This window comes from Carassius gibelio, chromosome A21 (genome assembly GCF_023724105.1).
Source record: "Carassius gibelio isolate Cgi1373 ecotype wild population from Czech Republic chromosome A21, carGib1.2-hapl.c, whole genome shotgun sequence".
Taxonomy (NCBI): Eukaryota; Metazoa; Chordata; class Actinopteri; order Cypriniformes; family Cyprinidae; genus Carassius; species Carassius gibelio.
The window spans coordinates 13,845,192-13,861,921 of NC_068391.1; the positions used below are offsets into that span (position 1 = coordinate 13,845,192).

General features: G+C 38.1%; 2 protein-coding genes across 3 annotated transcripts; one reads left to right on the top strand and one right to left on the bottom strand.

The window, feature by feature from the left end:
• The first annotated feature begins 613 nt into the window (after window positions 1-613).
• LOC127941714 (U4/U6.U5 tri-snRNP-associated protein 1) lies at window positions 614-8,794 on the top strand. The gene is made up of 20 exons (XM_052537067.1): window positions 614-1,130; window positions 1,506-1,560; window positions 1,664-1,719; window positions 2,316-2,442; window positions 2,561-2,666; window positions 2,781-2,858; window positions 3,275-3,374; window positions 3,502-3,644; window positions 3,813-4,019; window positions 4,098-4,210; window positions 4,291-4,433; window positions 4,572-4,696; window positions 5,858-6,022; window positions 6,175-6,285; window positions 6,376-6,463; window positions 6,551-6,641; window positions 6,738-6,873; window positions 6,980-7,069; window positions 8,358-8,479; window positions 8,568-8,794. Exons 1-20 carry the CDS (start codon window positions 887-889, stop codon window positions 8,584-8,586), a joined length of 2,319 nt encoding a protein of 772 aa, XP_052393027.1. The 5' UTR covers window positions 614-886; the 3' UTR covers window positions 8,587-8,794.
• Window positions 8,795-9,066: 272 nt separating this feature from the next.
• On the bottom strand, window positions 9,067-14,782 carry hif1al2 (hypoxia inducible factor 1 subunit alpha, like 2). 2 transcript variants are annotated; one of them, XM_052537070.1, is made up of 14 exons: window positions 14,553-14,782; window positions 12,901-13,142; window positions 12,697-12,827; window positions 12,526-12,610; window positions 12,364-12,440; window positions 12,107-12,282; window positions 11,921-12,027; window positions 11,494-11,641; window positions 11,229-11,404; window positions 11,080-11,153; window positions 10,710-10,957; window positions 10,547-10,619; window positions 10,191-10,308; window positions 9,067-10,110 (listed from the first exon to the last, which is right to left on the bottom strand). In XM_052537070.1, the coding sequence occupies exons 1-14, from the start codon at window positions 14,651-14,653 to the stop codon at window positions 9,845-9,847; spliced, it is 2,022 nt and encodes a 673-aa protein (XP_052393030.1). In that variant the 5' UTR covers window positions 14,654-14,782; the 3' UTR covers window positions 9,067-9,844. The 2 variants fall into 2 exon arrangements, with proteins under 2 accessions (XP_052393030.1, XP_052393029.1); XM_052537069.1 differs by having other exon boundaries at window positions 11,053-11,153.
• Between the last annotated feature and the right edge of the window lie 1,948 nt (window positions 14,783-16,730).

The following is a 16,730-nucleotide window of genomic DNA, read 5'->3' on the forward strand; positions in this document are numbered from 1 at the left end:
CAAGATTTTTTTTAATTGTACTGCTTTGCATATTTTTTAAATTATGATGCAGCCTTTAGCATCACTGTAAAACAATTTTCAAAAAATTAAGTTGATCTTTAGTTTTTAAGTTTTTAACTGTTTTGTCTTTTAAAATTTGTATAAATTTTTAATGATTAATGTTCATATCTTCTTCTTTGGATGTGGTTTCCAGAAAAGGGTTGTATTTTTGTTTTGTATGTTTCTAGGGAGTTTATCCTTACCTTGCTCATCAGGGAGTGTGAGGCGCTATTTTCTGTTATTAAGTTATTTATTGCTATTTAAGAATATTAATTGTGAAACAAAAGGTGCTATACAAAACTATTTTAACTGAACGGAAAATATTTTTTTACTTCATCTAACATTTATAAATCAAAGTAATTATTTTTCAGGTACTAATACATTTAACGAAATGGAACATAAAAGCCATTTTTTTTAAGAAATACTTAAAAAAACTGTGTTATATAAAAAAAGTTTCTTACAATATTATTCTCATACAGTATAAATTAGTTTTATAAATGAGGAAGCTGTCTTTCTTAGCGATTAACGCCCTCCAAACCAGTAAGTGGCGCTGCAACTCCCTCATTGGCCATTTAAACCGGAAGTTGTCAGTGCGCATCGCGTTCATCATACGATTGAGTTGTTGCAGTATTGCTGGTCGTGTTTTGTTAGTATTTACATTTGACCTGTCTAAATAATTACAAAATGATGCCTTACTAACAAAGCTCATAATATAAGTTAGCTTATGATGTCTGTGTACTGTTGATATTACGTAAGTATTTACCGGTTCTCCGTGTTACAATCAACTGAAGTGCGTTAGATAGCACTGAGACACAAATAGCACATTTAGTCCGCAAACAGACCCGATATGGGTTCATCTAAGAAACACAAAGAGAAGGAGAAAGATCGGGATCCAGAGGACAGGCACCGTGAGCACAAGAAACACCGTCACAAGGAGAAGGACCGCGAGCGAGAGAAGAGAAAGAGATCCCGCTCCAGAGAGAGGAGCAGCCGGGGAACAGAGAGAGACAGGAGCGGTAGAGCAGAGAGGAGCCATGCGGAGCCAAGAGTCAAGAAAGAGAAGCCTGACACTGCTTTCGAGGACAACAGCGGTCAGTCATCCACAAACGAGACCTACAGGCGTTACTAGAACTGTGTTGACTTGCTATTCTGCACCACTGTTATCAACATACTTTGAAAAAGGCTGAAATATAATGAAAGTTTTTTAAACGCTCTGAAGGATATATCAGAATACTATTACATACGTGACTTTAAATGGAATGCATATCTATACAGCATGTCTTAACCTGTCTATGTAGGTAGGTGATGTGAGTTTTGATACGCAGCCTTTATCTTATTCTCATTTCTGACTAATGTTCCCCATGGTAGCCATACATCTCATTGTCCCAGCTGAAGTAATCTCTACAGCTTTGATAGAAGTCTTTGAGATGAATGGTGCTCATGTTTGTCAACATCTTATTTTGCAGAGCCAGGGCCCAAATCTGCAAGCGGTGATGCTTCGCTCAGCATTGAAGAGACCAAGTAGGTTTTGTAGCATACTGTTATTTGAAATTGGAGGAAAAAAAATAAATACGTTTAAATATAATATATTTTTTGCTAAATGTTATTGCCTTTTGTTTTGCAGTAAACTGAGAGCCAAACTAGGTTTGAAACCACTTGAACTCAATGAAAACAAGAAAGGTAAGAATTTGATGATCGTTACATCAAAGTGCTATTTAACATTATACATTACCATACAAAAGTTTGAAGTCATTAAAAAAAACTATATATATATATATTATATATATATATATATATATATATATATAAAATGCTTTTATTTAGCAATTCACATTACATTGTTATAGCTGTAATTAAAAAGTGACAGTTAAAGCAGTAAATCCTGGAAAAAAGGATCACATTTTCCAAAAAACGAGAGAAAGAATGGAAAAAAATAAGCAGCACAACTGTTTTCAACATTGATAACAACAAGACATGTTTCCTGAACACGAAATCAACACATAAGAATGGTTTCTGACGGATCGTGAGACACTGGAATAAATCACATTTTAAAGTACATTCAAATAGAAGACAATTTTTCACTATTACTTTTTATACTATATTTGCTTTGTTGTACTATATTTACAATATTTGATCAAATAAATGCTGCCTTGGCGAGCATAAGAGACTTCAAATATACTGATCACATACTTGTAATGCGAGTGTACACATTTGAGTGTACATCTTATTTTAAGCATTTTTTTTTCTAAATCTGCTGTTCTTTGATGGTCCCTCAGAGACTGGAACGAAGGAGGAGCCCCTCCTGGCCGAGGCCATCAATCCTGTCCACATCAAACAACAAGCCGAGATGAGAGAGAAACTGGCTGCGCTCAAAGAGAAGCGTCTGCTCAATCAGAAACTGGGGTAGGCGGTTTTTGCCTCCTGCAAAAGATCACTAAACAACACGTCTACTATTGTAATTATATGTTAGTCAAACAAAATCTTAGTAATGTCAGCCTATTTACATTTCTTGTGTTTTCAGGAAGGTGAAGGTGCTTGGAGATGAAGAACCATGGCTGGACGACACAGTTGCCTGGGTGGAGAGGAGTCGCAAACTTGCCAAAGAGAAGGAGATGGCAGAGAAGAGGGTGAGGATAAAGAGGATAGACAGTTGTAGAGACAACCAAATGACTAGCTTTATGTTTGGCTTAGCATTTATCAGTCTTTTTATTTAGTTTTCTGTTTAATCCCTTTCTTAACAGGCCAAGCTCCTAGAAGAGATGGATGAAGAGTTTGGTGTGAGCAATCTGGTAGAGGAGGAGTTTGCACAAGAAAAAAGGGTGTGTGATCTTATCGATGCTTTTCCCAAGTCACAATACCGTAAATGACAAATAGTTATGGATGGTTCAATTTAAGTTCCATACATTTAAAAAAACAAACAATTTCTAACCAATAATATATTTTAGAGGTGAGCATAACTGCAACATTTTATGCATTTTAAAAAGTACATGACTAGACATGACTTTTCCATGTCTAGAAATCACACTTTTAAGATTAGACTTTCTCATATATTTCAACTTGTTAGAAATGACAGATTGTGAGGGGGTGAATTATTATAAGAAACAGCTCAGTTTGAAGCTGTTTTAGCTCATTTTTTTTAGGCCCCCTTCAAAGTTTACTGAGAAATGTTACCTATTATCATAGGACTGTGTTTCTGTTTATGTGTTTATTTGATTGATCTGTTTTTACTGACCAGCACGCATATAGCTCACGGGATCTCAAAGGACTAAAGGTTCAACACAAGATGGAGTCTTTCAAAGAGGGGGAAACAATTATCTTAACTATTGAAGACAAAGGTGAGCTAACATGATCATCAAATGTACCGTTGCTATAGATGGAAAAGCATCTGATAAATCACTGACGCCACCTACACACACTCTCGTGGGCGCACTCAAAGTTTCCCTGTGTGGGTGATTTTCACAGGTGTTCTGGAGGAGGAGGAGGACGTGCTGGTGAATGTGGGTCTGGTGGACAAAGAGAAAGCAGAGAAAAACGTGGAGCTAAAGAAGAAGAAGCCCGATTATAAACCTTATGAAGAAGAGGAGAGTGTGGATGACATGGTCACTGTAAGACTGCATCTGAATTTCCAAATTCTCTTATTTAACGTCAAATTAAAGTCTCACATGGCCAAAAACACCACTGATACTTGTCAATAATTAATTAGGATTAGTCTGCTATGTGATTTCCTATTCATTAAATGTAGCATGTATATGTTTTCTTTGATTTCTCTTCAGTTCAAGCCAAAGTCTGTGCTGTCCAAGTACGATGAGGAGATCGAGGGGGAGAAGAAGAAGAGTTTCAGGCTCAGTGCTGGAGGTTTTGTGGGGGGTGAGAGAGAGCGGGAGCTGCAGGCCATCAGAGAGAACCTGCGCAGTCAGGCCCAGTCTCTGGACATGCCTGTTCTGACCATCGCCAGTGAATACTACACGCCACACGAGATGGTGAGAACAATCCGGTTAAGTGCACTGGGCTTTAAATTTCATTTCCTTCTTGACTGACGTTCATTTGTGTGACATCAGGTGGGCTTTAAGAAGACCAAATGCAAAGTCAAGAAAATCAGAAAGAAAGAGAAAGTACTCAAGATTGATGAACTCATTGTGGATGACACTCGAAGCACAGATTTTGGTTCCAGGTAAAGTCTTCACGCATTTCCTGTTTAATACTCCTGCGACACTACAGTTATTTCAACACAACACTGTTTCTGGCACTTAGGTCTCGAGGCCGAGGTAGAAAGCAAGCCGATGAGGAGGGGGTGGAGCATGGAGGTGTTGCCAAAGAAACCAGCAGCAAGGTCAGTGATGTCCTCCAGCAGTCAGATGACATCAGAATGGCCGACATGGACATTAGTGATGATGGTAAGAGAGAACACGTTCATGTCTAAAGTTAAAACCAGTTTTGTTCTTTTTCTAATAGCATCTGCTCTTCCTTTTGTAATTCAAATGAACTGCATCACTGTTCTCTGCACCCACACTCTTTCTCCTTGTCTGTCTCAGATGATTTCACCCCTCCAGAGCCTTCTGCATTAGAAGAGGATGAAGCTGAGCAGGAGCTCCAGAAACAGCTTGAGAAACAGAGGAAACTCAGACAAAAACAGATGCTGAAAGACTCAGGAGAAAAGGTTGGGACTTTCAATATCCTGAAGGCAATATATATTAGGGATGCACTGAAATTTCAGCATTTTCAGAATATGAAGTGAAGTGACATTCAGCCAAGTATGGTGACCCATACTCAGAATTTGTGCTCTGCATTTAACCCATCCGAAATGCACACACACAGAGCAGTGAACACACACACACTGTGAACACACACCCGGAGCAGTGGGCAGCCATTTATGCTGCAGCGCCCGGGGAGCAGTTGGGGGTTCAATGCCTTGCTCAAGGGCAAGTCGTGGTATTGTAAGTGGAGAGAGAGCTGTACATGCACTCCCCCCACCCACAATTCCGTCCGGCCCGAGACTAGAACTCACAACCCTTCGATTGGGAGTCCAACCCTCTAACCATTAGGCCACGACTTCCCCTAAAAAGTGCCGCACTGCCCAGTAGTGTTCAGCGCACAGGTTTCACTCTCCCTCTTGCCGTCGTCATTGTGCAGTGTGACGCTCCGTTCAATAATCTGCTCTATGAATGTACGCTTTATAAATCTAATGAGTTGAAATAGAAAGTTTTACAAAATTACTGTATATATATTGTGTGTGTGTGTGTGTGTGTATATATATACATACACACACACAAGATATGTTTACATTTAGTCATTTAGCAGACAATTTTATCCAAAGCGACTTACAAAATGAGGATAATGGAAGCAATCAAAATCAACAAGAGAGCAAAGATATGCAAGTGCTATAACAAGTCTGTTATCTTAAAGGGATACTCCACCCCAAAAACTCCTTACCCTCATGTCGTTCCAAACCCCTAAAAGCTTTGTTCGTCTTTGGAACACAATTTAAAATATTTAGGATGAAAACCGGGAGGCTTGTGACTGTCCCATGGACTGCCAAGTAAAATGGCTTCTATACTGTATCTATTCAGAATACAGTCCATTTATGAAATATGCTTAAAACAGCTCTTCTACTCCTGTTAGGGTAACTTCAAATAGGACTAAGCAATGGCATTGAAATGTAGGAAATCGTAGGTTGCTCTTTAATTTTGATCTTCACTTCATGTGTGCGTAAAATAATTTTTTTTAGATACGTTTTAATCCTAGGTTCAATAATGCTTATTTTTAATAATGTTTATTCAACTGTTTCTTCTGTATCTTTCCTTGCATTGGTGTTTTTCAGGTGGCTGAGCAAATGACTCAGTTGGTGAATTTGCAAGATGATGAAAACGACCCAGACAGAAAGAATAACATTGTCTTTAATGCAACCTCTGAATTTTGCCGCACTCTTGGAGACATCCCGACCTACGGGCTGTCAGGAAACCGAGAAGACCAAGAGGATATTATGGTATGCAGCATCCCATCCCTGTTCTGTTATAGTTTTCAATGGCCTCCACTAATATTCTGGATGAACGGTGTTCTCGCTGCCGCACTGCACTTAAGATATATAGTTTCACTTGTGGATATATTAAATGTGTCTGTTTTGTCTGGGTCATGAAGGACTTTGAAAAGGATACTGAGAAAGAAGGAGGCGGACAGTCAGACTCTGATATGGATGACAACGTGGGCTGGAGCACCGTCAACCTGGATGAAGAGAAAGGCCAGGCAGATGTGAGTCTTCTGCTCGCCGCACTGACAGCAAATCAGCTGGACTGAAACCGTCACTTCAACATGATTTTTCTGTTTTTTTTTCTGTCATAGATCTCAATGGCTTCCACTACTATTCTGGATGAAGAGCCCATTGTGAACTCTGGTCTTGCTGCCGCTTTACTTCTGTGCAAAAACAAAGGTGAGATATCAACCAAATCTGATTTTGAACTGAATAGAATGGGTAATAATGTCAAATTTATTTAAAAAACACACTTAACTCTTTCAGGACTGCTGGACACACAGATGCTGAAGGTGGCTCGTGTCAAAGCCCCAAAAGGAGCTCTCCCAAATGATAACTACGCCATCGAAGACAAGATGTATGTATATGTAGCAAAACTTTCTCCAGCGGTTGTTTCTGATTAAAAAAAAAAAAAAGGCTAAGATTTTCCCATTTCCTTTTCTTTGCACTGCAGGAATATTGATGACAAGTACAGCAGGAGGGAGGAATACAGAGGCTTCACTCAGGATTTCAAAGAAAAGGATAACTACAAGCCAGACATCAAGATTGAGTACGTTGATGAGTCTGGTCGCAAGCTCACCCCTAAAGAGGTCCGTGCACATGTGGTTCTCAACCAGCCACATCATCATTAAATAAATCGCTATTTCCTCCTCCTGAAATATCTTTGAGTGCTCAGCCTCATTTGTCGTCCTCCAGGCTTTCAGACAGCTGTCCCATCGCTTCCATGGGAAGGGCTCTGGCAAGATGAAGACCGAGCGGAGGATGAAAAAGCTTGAGGAAGAAGCGGTATGTGTTTTTTATTTTATTTAAATTTTTTCAGATCGCCAAATATTTAACATGAAGCACCATTAACTGACACCAGGGCCGCGGGAAGTAATTTTGAAGAGGGGGTGCTGTGAATTTTTTTTTTTTTTTTTTTTTTTTTGACAAAAAAAGTTTTACTACTTTATTGTCATATACACTTCAGTCCACAGGGTCTGAAACACACAGACATCAGTTCTCAGATATGCGCAATGCCTTATTAATCTGAAGCAGAAGCAGAATCAGAAATAATAGTTTAATAATCGAAAGAAAACGAAATAATTACTTTCATTACAATTTCAGATAGCCTATACATACATGCAACTTATTTAGATACAACAAATAATATTACAACAAAATATAATATTAATCAAACTTCACAATAATGCTAAAACAATGCAATCGATTTGGGCAGCTGGCTTGAGTCACTGCACGTTTATGTCACACGCAACTCCATTAACTCCAAAATCTTTTTACGCACACCACAAGGAAATAATCTCTGACTATTTAAGCAATTTGTTTATTGAACAGTTCTTCACATCCATTACGCAAAAAACACACGCACAGTATAAAGCTTTCTGTCTCCATCTCCAACATTTTTACACTAACCACAAGGAAATAATTTCCGACTATTTAAACGTTATTTAACAGTTCTCCACAACCATTACGCAAAGAACACACGAACGAAATAATACTCTCCATCCCCACCACCTTCCAAAAATACTATAGTATACTACTTACAATTGCTTGGCTAGTCAAAGCTGATCCCACAGTTGTTGTCAAAAAAATAAATGTTACAATCGCGGCAGCACAATGCTCTTACCTGAGCTACATGCAGGCGGGGTGCCCTGTTTACAGGTGTCCAAATGTCGAGGTGCGCTGTATTATATAAAAATGAATGTATTCTGCATGGAACGAGCGGGAAACCTCGTTACTCGGCGACCAAACCTGCCTGCCTGACGTTGACAACTTAACTTCCGAACCTGTGTTAATTAGGCCTCAAAATATGAAATTAAAATCCAAAATATATGTAATAGACTGCGTGTGTCAAAATCATTTTCTAAAATATTCATAAGGAATTTATAAATTGTGCAAAATATTTTAATAGGCCTACATTTTTTTTTATCTCCCTCTCGTCACTAGGGGGTGCTGCAGCACCCCCAGCACCCCCACTTCCCGCGGCCATGACTGACACATTAAAGTCATGAAGTCTTAATGCCTGATTCTGGTAGGGTCATTAAAGTCATCATCTCTCATGTTTGTTTTCCTGCAGCTGCTGAAGAAGATGAGCAGCAGTGACACTCCTCTGGGCACCGTCGCTCTTCTGCAGGAAAAGCAGAAGTCCCAGAAAACTCCTTACATAGTGCTGAGTGGCAGTGGGAAGAGCATGAATGCGTAAGTGTCTATTCATGATTTCCATTTCAGCTATTATGCTCCATCTACATTCTATTTGTTAATTGCTTTCTTATCATCTTTTTCGCAGGAATAACATTACAAAATAAATCTGGATATTGGAACAAATCTGGTCTTCTATTCTACTCGTCTACTTATTTTAGTAAAATTTTAAAGCTGAATAGTCGCAGCCAGTATTGTTTTGAGTGTAAATTCACACCTCTTCATTTTATTTCCTGATTCATAGAATTTTCTGTAGAACACTTTATTCTTTGTCTGTGGTTTTTTTTTTTTCTCATTAAAAACTGTTGCGATGAAGCTGGTCTAATATTATTGATTTATGTATTATTACAAACATCTACTGTTTTTCACTTAAGTTCCAGTATCACAATGGTTTTACATGCTGCATTGCCATCTTACATGTATCAGAATCTCTTTTGAGTTCTATGTAATTTAGTCTTGATACTAGTGAGATTTAGCCAGCGGTCATTTCAATATTACGAAAGACATTTGAGGCGGTGTGATCCGCACCATGTATAATTAAAGCACTGTCAATGGAAAACTATGAGTGGAGTATTAATTGCACACCATTCAGATGGATACAATTTATTTCTCAATGTGCAAAACTTTATTAAATTAGCCTGAAACTACTATGCACTGTTAGTAGGTATATTCATATTCCAATTCATAAAATGGAAACAATATTTGAAGGGAACACCAAAGAGTGCGAAACACACTATAATGTTATTAAAAATAAAAATGCACAAAATATAATTAAGATATGAAAAATAGTGAATTGAAACACATTTGTGCGTGCAAAAAATTCTTAATTCATCAGAGTTAAAAATACTACACATTAATTGTAGCAAATGCAACTTCATACTTGCTACTAAAGTCCTGTACACACCAAGAATTCTAACTATAATATTAGCATTCACACCAGAAGATTCTGATGCTCTATTTAATGTAAGTGTGTGTGCAGTCTTGTTCTACGCTGCTTTAAATCCTCAAGCTTTTTACTGACTTCAGCTAAAAAAATACAAATTTCTGAAAGTGATTCCAGTGATATTGTTTCTCTATGTCATTATCGTTACAACGGATTATAGAATAATTATGACTATAGATTGTCGAAATTGGTGTGAATAGAATAGGCCTTAACACTGCAACCTCAGAAGTGAATGAGAGGTTTGAGTGCAAAGCCCAATATTAAATAAATAAATAAAAAAAACTTCCCCGCGCTCACACAGGTTTCAGTAATGAACTCTTTAAGGCAATGCTTGCAGGTGTTGTTCTTATGAAGATGCATTGTGTATGTAAGTAAGAAATTGTATTCAAATGCACATTGTTAGTGTTGTATTTAGTTTTATATCAGCACCAAGGCAGTCTTGAGGCCACTTGGTCCAGAACAGCTATAATTTCTGTCCCTTGGAGCAAATATGATGTGGGGTCAAGAGGTGCGTTGACCTCACACTCCCACCCGCTCAACACAGGCAGAGTCAAAGGTGCTGCGGGCGCTTTTACATCAGCACGCTGTCTTCTGTCCTGAGGATGATAATTAGGATTCTCTGGAAGTGATCGGAACTTGATTCCAAGTGTATTTGGGTCGCTGCCACATGACCTCGGTGTTGATCCATCTAGTGGAAATGCCAAAAATGTAAAATGTGTCGTAAATTAAGAAAATATAGTTTTATTAAATCTGGGACCAATTTCTTACCGAAACTCCAGCGTGTTCTTTTGGGATGTTGTAAAACTTTCAGCACATCCTTGCTCCTGTGATATGTCTCACTTTCAGCAGAGAAGAACTGATAATTATGCTGTTTATAATTATAAACCTGGAAGAAGAAATGAGTCCAATTACATCGTGACAACTTCGTTTGAATGTATTTTCAGGGCTGCTTACACTCAAATATTCAAAGTCAATATTTGATCTCTTTTAGACATTTCAGACACAGTATTACTGGTTATTTTGTACATTTTTGGAACTAGTTTGATGAAGTCTAAGCCTAATCAACAGGCTAGAAGTAACGGTAATATAAAAGTTATACATTTTAATGCACATGAGCACAGTACCTTCGAAATCCTGTTCACAAGATCTTGCCTCTCATTCCAATGCTGTGATGACATCAGGTTAGTATCGCTGATCCTGTAACAAAATTAATGTAGTCGTGTTTATTAATGGTTTGTGAAATGCATAAAGAAGCAAACATAAAATGACCTTTCTTATTAGACACACCTGTTTGTAAGAAAATAATGCCTGACACTTTGTTGGGGATGTGTAAGGCTCTTTTCAGGCAGAAAGACTGTTCCATTTGAATTTTGCAACTGAGGGTCCAGTTTTTGATGTGGACTATTGAATGATGGTCCACACATGTTTAGTTCTGCTCTGTCCTCTGTCTCCTCTAATATGGGAGTTAGCAGGAAGTCCTCTCCGTGCATCGGAATGTATGGAGCCAGACTGTCCAAGTCTAACTCGCACAGATCCTACAGTAAAGCACAGCACACAGGAAGCTTTTCCACAACCACACGTACTAAAATTCACAAATGTGGGGTCAGTAAGTGGCATTAACATCTGTTACCACAGTAAATATTGGAAGGGTACTCACACAAGTGAATTTGCAGCACTCTTCTGTGTTATGTGTGGTCTCCGTACAGTCCTGACCTTCCTGTATGTCACCCTCTGAGCAAAAACAGAATTCATTATTGTGATATTTGAAATGTCATTTAATGTGATATTTTCACATGTTAATTATACCTCTTTGGTTCCGAGGTGTTGTAGGACTATCGTGCCCATTTGATTTGGTTCTCAGGCTGCTTTTGTCCTGCTGGGCTGCAGTCAGGGGAAAAGAGGCAGGCTGGGATTGTAGACGTGGTTTAAGAAGTTGTTCTGACTGCTTCAGCAAATATGTCAAATTGGGCTGCTCCACTCCACTACAAACGTACAAAGTGAAACTTTTTTCTATCAAACTTCCTGTGAACTGAACCCATTGCCTTGGCATTTCTAGTGGCAGTTTTCTAACCTAAGAATGTAATTGATGCAGACGACACTCTCTGGTACACCGGTACGACTGTTGCACACCAATGATGCGTCTGTCTCTGCCCACACATAGCCACCATGTCCGTGCAGCAGCCGATATTTACCTGTCGACACCTGACCCTTGGAAAGCACTGTTCCAGAAAGATATTTGAACACTATTAAAGAGATTCTGTTTTTACTCATTCACATCCCATTCCAAACCTGTATGATGTTCTTTCTCCCATAAGAGTTTACGAAAAATACATTTAAATAGTTTTACTTAAGACATGACTAGACTTAAAGACAGTCATATGGGTTTGGAACGACATGGATTTTTATTTTTACATTTTTTTATTCAACACATAAGGCATAATAAAAAAGTCAAAGGAAGCATACAAAGTGGGAAACAGATGACAAGATATTCCTCTTACAGTGAACGTGTGCCTTGCGCATTCGCTGGCTGTCAGAAGGATGATAGTACTGGTACACGGACTGGCCCATCAGCTCTGTGTCACAAAAGCCGGTCAACTTCACAACCCTGAGCCAAAAAAGAGCTTCAAATGTGAAGACTGCCCAGAGAGGGTTAAAGCATTTAGGGTTTTGCCTGTCTTGCATACCTTGAGTGGCAGTAGGTGAACTTCATGTCTGGACTGTGTACACTCATAAAGGTACTTCTATTCAGCGCTGCATTCAGTTCAGTGATCTCCCGCATGGGCAGGACCCTGCACTGAAGAACTAGGCAACTGGATCCAGGTGTGGCAGATGACCTTTTCTTTCCAGTACACTGAATAATCTTCAGAGAGTCAAAGATGTGAAAACTATGACGATTATGTGGGCTTTTGGAAACAATGGAAAGGCAAAAAAGCATTCTTACTTTCCAAGGCGTCAGCTTTTGGTTCATCACGTTTTTTATTCTGAGGAACACTTCACATTCTTGCTGTCCTCGCTTTCCTGAAATATTAGAAGCCAGTCAGATCATAAACCAGCCTGGACGAGCATGGAAACTGAACTGATCTTTTCAGCGGGAGGTGCTCACCGATCAGTCTCGTGAGAATGTCTTTGACCTCCATCTGATCACAAGGATGCAAGAACTCAAACAAACTCCTCCCGATCAAATCCATCTGGAAGAGAAGCGTATGAGATTTCCTAATGGTGCCAGTAAAGTGATTCCAAGTACATGCATTAGACTTGGTTTTAGTGTCATCACCTGGTTAATTCCAGTGTGTGTGGTTACGCCCTTAGTGGTGAAGATGACTTTGCCATTCAAAGACAACAAAACCACAAACCCTCCAAGAGCAGAATCTAGCAACTCCCTCTCATGAGACTCATCTGATACTCCTACAATCACAACGGCCTTTAGAAAACTTGCTTTCTTTCAACCCGCTTTCTACTTTTAACTTTTTCTTTCTACCTGGCGAAGGAGAAGAGGACTGTGTCATCACTGGCAGTGCACAGGAGTCTGTGGTGTTCATAAGATCCCTCAGGTGCAGGTAAGCGATTGTGAGACGAATGACTGATGCTTTGTCGCGCTGGCCATCCATACTCGTGTCCAGAGGCAGAAGAGCAGTTAATTCCTTGAACAGCTGACTCTCCTTCCTCCTTCTGCTCCGTGCCGCCAAACGAGAATGCGCTTTTCTCCATTCTGTGCAGACCCTGTATTTAAAGTTTGAGAATTTGAATAACCACAAAACATAAACATTTTAAATAAAATTGATTTGCTATGTCAGTTCTTTGCTACAGCTTTCAGAATGACAGACTCAGAATGCATAGTATATTTACATGCAATATTCATTGTGTACAAAAACATTTGCATTTAAATATTTAATGGACTAGGTATAGTTTTTACCATAAGCATGCAAACATTGTTTTGGTTGTATGAGCATGCTGCCATTTGAGTCTCTTTTAGCGTCATTTAGAGAATGGAACATTCTAAAGCCACCATGTACCCTGAAGACAGAGAACAGCACCAGTACTAATGGAAAAAGAGACGTCATGACTGCGTCACTTTGTCTTATCACTACCAAGCCTTGGTGCCTGCAGTTTCTGATACAATGTCATGTCTTCTGAGAATACATTCCCACATGCATTTACATGCTTTTTGCACTCACTTTGAATTTGCTTTATTCTTTATTGCATTAATTCTTAATGTTTTTTTTTTGCCTGAAAAGGTAAACAAACAATGGTAAAACCAATTTCTGATTTTTGCAACCAAAATCCATTACTTAATATTGTATTATTATTATTTTTAAACAAGAATAACAATTTAAAACATTTTTTTTTTTTAGATATATATGCATTTTTAGGTAAATATATTAATGGACTATCTGGTGGCATTACTTTTGCATGCCTTTTGGCAAACTGCTGTTTTGTTTGAGTATTAACTCAATATTTTACCCATCTGCAAAATGCACTATGCAAAAGTCATGCTAACAGAGGGATTTCATTATATTTGACTTAAAATGCTTGTTTCCATTCCTTTTTAACCATTGTCGTCTACTGATTAAAATCAGACAAATGAGTTAAAAATGAAATCAAAATAGTTTCACAGGTTAGTTCTGAAGAATGTACTGGCACTTTTTGCAAAAATCATTCATTGTTAATCCAGCTTCAATGTATTAAGCATTGAATGATATTTCAAACAATGACTTATTCATTCAGTTATTTGCTATATCTTTCCACACAGCGGTGGTATGCAAATAATTGTAATAACATTTCTTTATAACTTTTTCATAGTGCCGTTTTGCAAATAACCGGTTTGCTGTTTAGGCATTATCTAAATATCTCAATAATTTGCAACCACACTATGCAAACTACATCACAGCAAGGCTTTGCATGCCACCAGAAAATTCAAAACTACATATAATTATTTTACAATAGCAATATCCTTTAATTACAATTTGTTAAAAATGAAATATAAATAATTTTTTATAATAAATGATTTGTTCCAAATCCTCAGAATAGCTAAAATAGTTAAATGATATTTCAAACATGTCTACATTCAATGTTGGTTTTACACAAAAAGCTTTGTATTTGCATGTGACTAGGTTTAGGTTTTGTACTCACCTCCTTTTCTTCTGCTCAATGAATATTTGCTTTCTTCTAGCTTTTCCATGACACTCTTTACTCAGTTGATCCCTAACCGTTTCCAAATGCTTTAAAGTCATTTTAAAATGTAAGATGACTGAAAGCGATCATGTGCTCATGTCAGGCATGTTACCACGGGGGTCATGTTCAAAATACGAGCAACAGACATACTTACAGATAACTGGCTGTAATCTCTGGGCATGTTCATGTTTATAACCACTTTCTCTGTAGGGGTCTTTAGACCCTCCCCTCCTATTCCATGTGACAGTTGGCCATTAATCACCAATAGGCTTGCATCTGTCAAAACAAGATGGTCTTTTACTTTTCTAAGAACTCGGAGAACTCTTGTAGATAAGCATTTGGTTTTGAATAATAACTGCCATTTGTGGTTCCAGGAAAACTACTTCCAGTTTAAAACTGATTGTGCATTCTACATGAATTTACAGCAATTAAAAAAGTATCATAAATAAAAATCACATTTTCCTATTCCTTGTGAACTTGAACTTGGGTTAAGTACAATAAAGACATAATTGCCACTATCATAAAAATACAGACAGTGTCAAGAGGCTTTGGCACACGGCTACAGACCAAAACACAATTACACAATCCAGCAATTCAAACATAGCACAGAAATAAATGTAGAGGAAGAAACTTGAAACAATCTCTTAACATTCTTAAAAATAAATCAATACAACAATGTACAACTATGAGCAAAGAGTAAGCAGTTTTAACACCCAAATCAGATAAGAAAACGAACAAATCTGATGGCTCGAAATGCTTGAAACATTACCTTAAAGTTACCCATTCTCCACATGGATCACTGAAAAGCATGTTTGAGTCTGGGCTTGTAATAGTAGTCCATTGTTCAATGCCCAAACATATCTGTAACGACACATATTTTGGGTGGTATCACTGCAGAGGAGATCTTCATTTTCATGTCGGTCCCACTTTATCTCTGAAATGCAGATGCATGGATCCATTTTTGGTCAAAGCAAATATTGGGTGGCATAGAACCAAGGTGGAATCACGGCCATCTGTAAAGAAATTCCAAGCTAATGTAAAAAAAACGAAAAGGAATAATTTGTGCAAAATGGTGTCAGAGTTGTTCCATTCTCCTTCTCCTCTAGTGAGGAGAATAAACATACAGGCAACGGACGATGTGCCGTCCCAGTGATCTGTTGCATGTATGTGATTTATTGACATTTGCTTTCTGTGATTGGCTTGCTCTAAACCACATCTTTGTTGGCTGAGATAAAGCATGCGGGTCTGACTACTCATTAAATATATATGCATGTATATTATGCTAATCAATTATTTTTGTTTTGTATTGTTTTTTTTACACAACACCACCACCTTTTACTCTGTAGTCTGCTTATATTCATGTTGAGGGACATCTACATTATCTCAATAAGCAGAAAAATTTATTATTTTCTTTCATTTATTATGCATATTTTAGTAAAATTTGTGCATTTTGCACAACGCCTCTATCAGACAACAAAGAAAAGAGAAAAGCTGAGGCCAGTTTAAGGCATAATGCAGCCAATGACGGTTCCTCAGAAGGTACTTGACCCATTCAGACCTCCGAACAAGAGGTTACTATCTTCTCATCTGGCGCCACTTGGATCATCTTGATTCCCTGACTCCACATTGATTACTGTTCCCTCCCTTCAGCAGTGTGCCAGTCTCCCACGACTGCAATAAACACTGAGCTGGTTTTAATGTTTGGGGCTTATGCTCAGGGGTTATATTATATATTTAATGTTTGGGGGTTATATTCATTAGAATAGAGGACAGAAACTGAATTCCAGAAATTGAATTTCTTGATTTACCACTTGTTGTTTCTTTAAGCCTACTACTTGTTTATCATCAATTGACTTACCTCAATGTAGTGAAGTAGTTTTCAAGGTTTAAAAGATATATTGACTGACTAATTTTTTTATTATTATTTAACCTTTATTCTAGTTTATTAAAACTCTATTTGGGGTTGGCTATTTCACCTTCATTATTTATTTCACACCTAAATGTATGCTTGGCCAACTATTCTCATCTGTCAGAAAGCCAGCACAACAAATAAATGATCATGGGTGGTCCAGACGCTGTTCAGACCATGCAGATAGACAATTTCCTGTTGACAGAAAGGTTATTTTGGAGTGCTGG

Excerpts from the sequence above, each read along its gene's own strand:
- hif1al2 (XM_052537069.1), bottom strand. The coding sequence starts at position 14,653 with ATGACTTTAAAGCATTTGGAAACGGTTAGGGATCAACTGAGTAAAGAG. Across the intron at positions 12,028-12,106 it reads TTCACCTACTGCCACTCAAG|GGTTGTGAAGTTGACCGGCT; the intron begins GTATGCAAGACA and ends TTTTTGGCTCAG. Across the intron at positions 10,620-10,709 it reads CATTATTTTCTTACAAACAG|GATCAGCGATACTAACCTGA; the intron begins GTGTGTCTAATA and ends ATTTTGTTACAG.
- LOC127941714 (XM_052537067.1), top strand. The coding sequence starts at position 887 with ATGGGTTCATCTAAGAAACACAAAGAGAAGGAGAAAGATCGGGATCCA. Across the intron at positions 1,131-1,505 it reads TGCTTTCGAGGACAACAGCG|AGCCAGGGCCCAAATCTGCA; the intron begins GTCAGTCATCCA and ends CTTATTTTGCAG. Across the intron at positions 1,720-2,315 it reads ACTCAATGAAAACAAGAAAG|AGACTGGAACGAAGGAGGAG; the intron begins GTAAGAATTTGA and ends ATGGTCCCTCAG.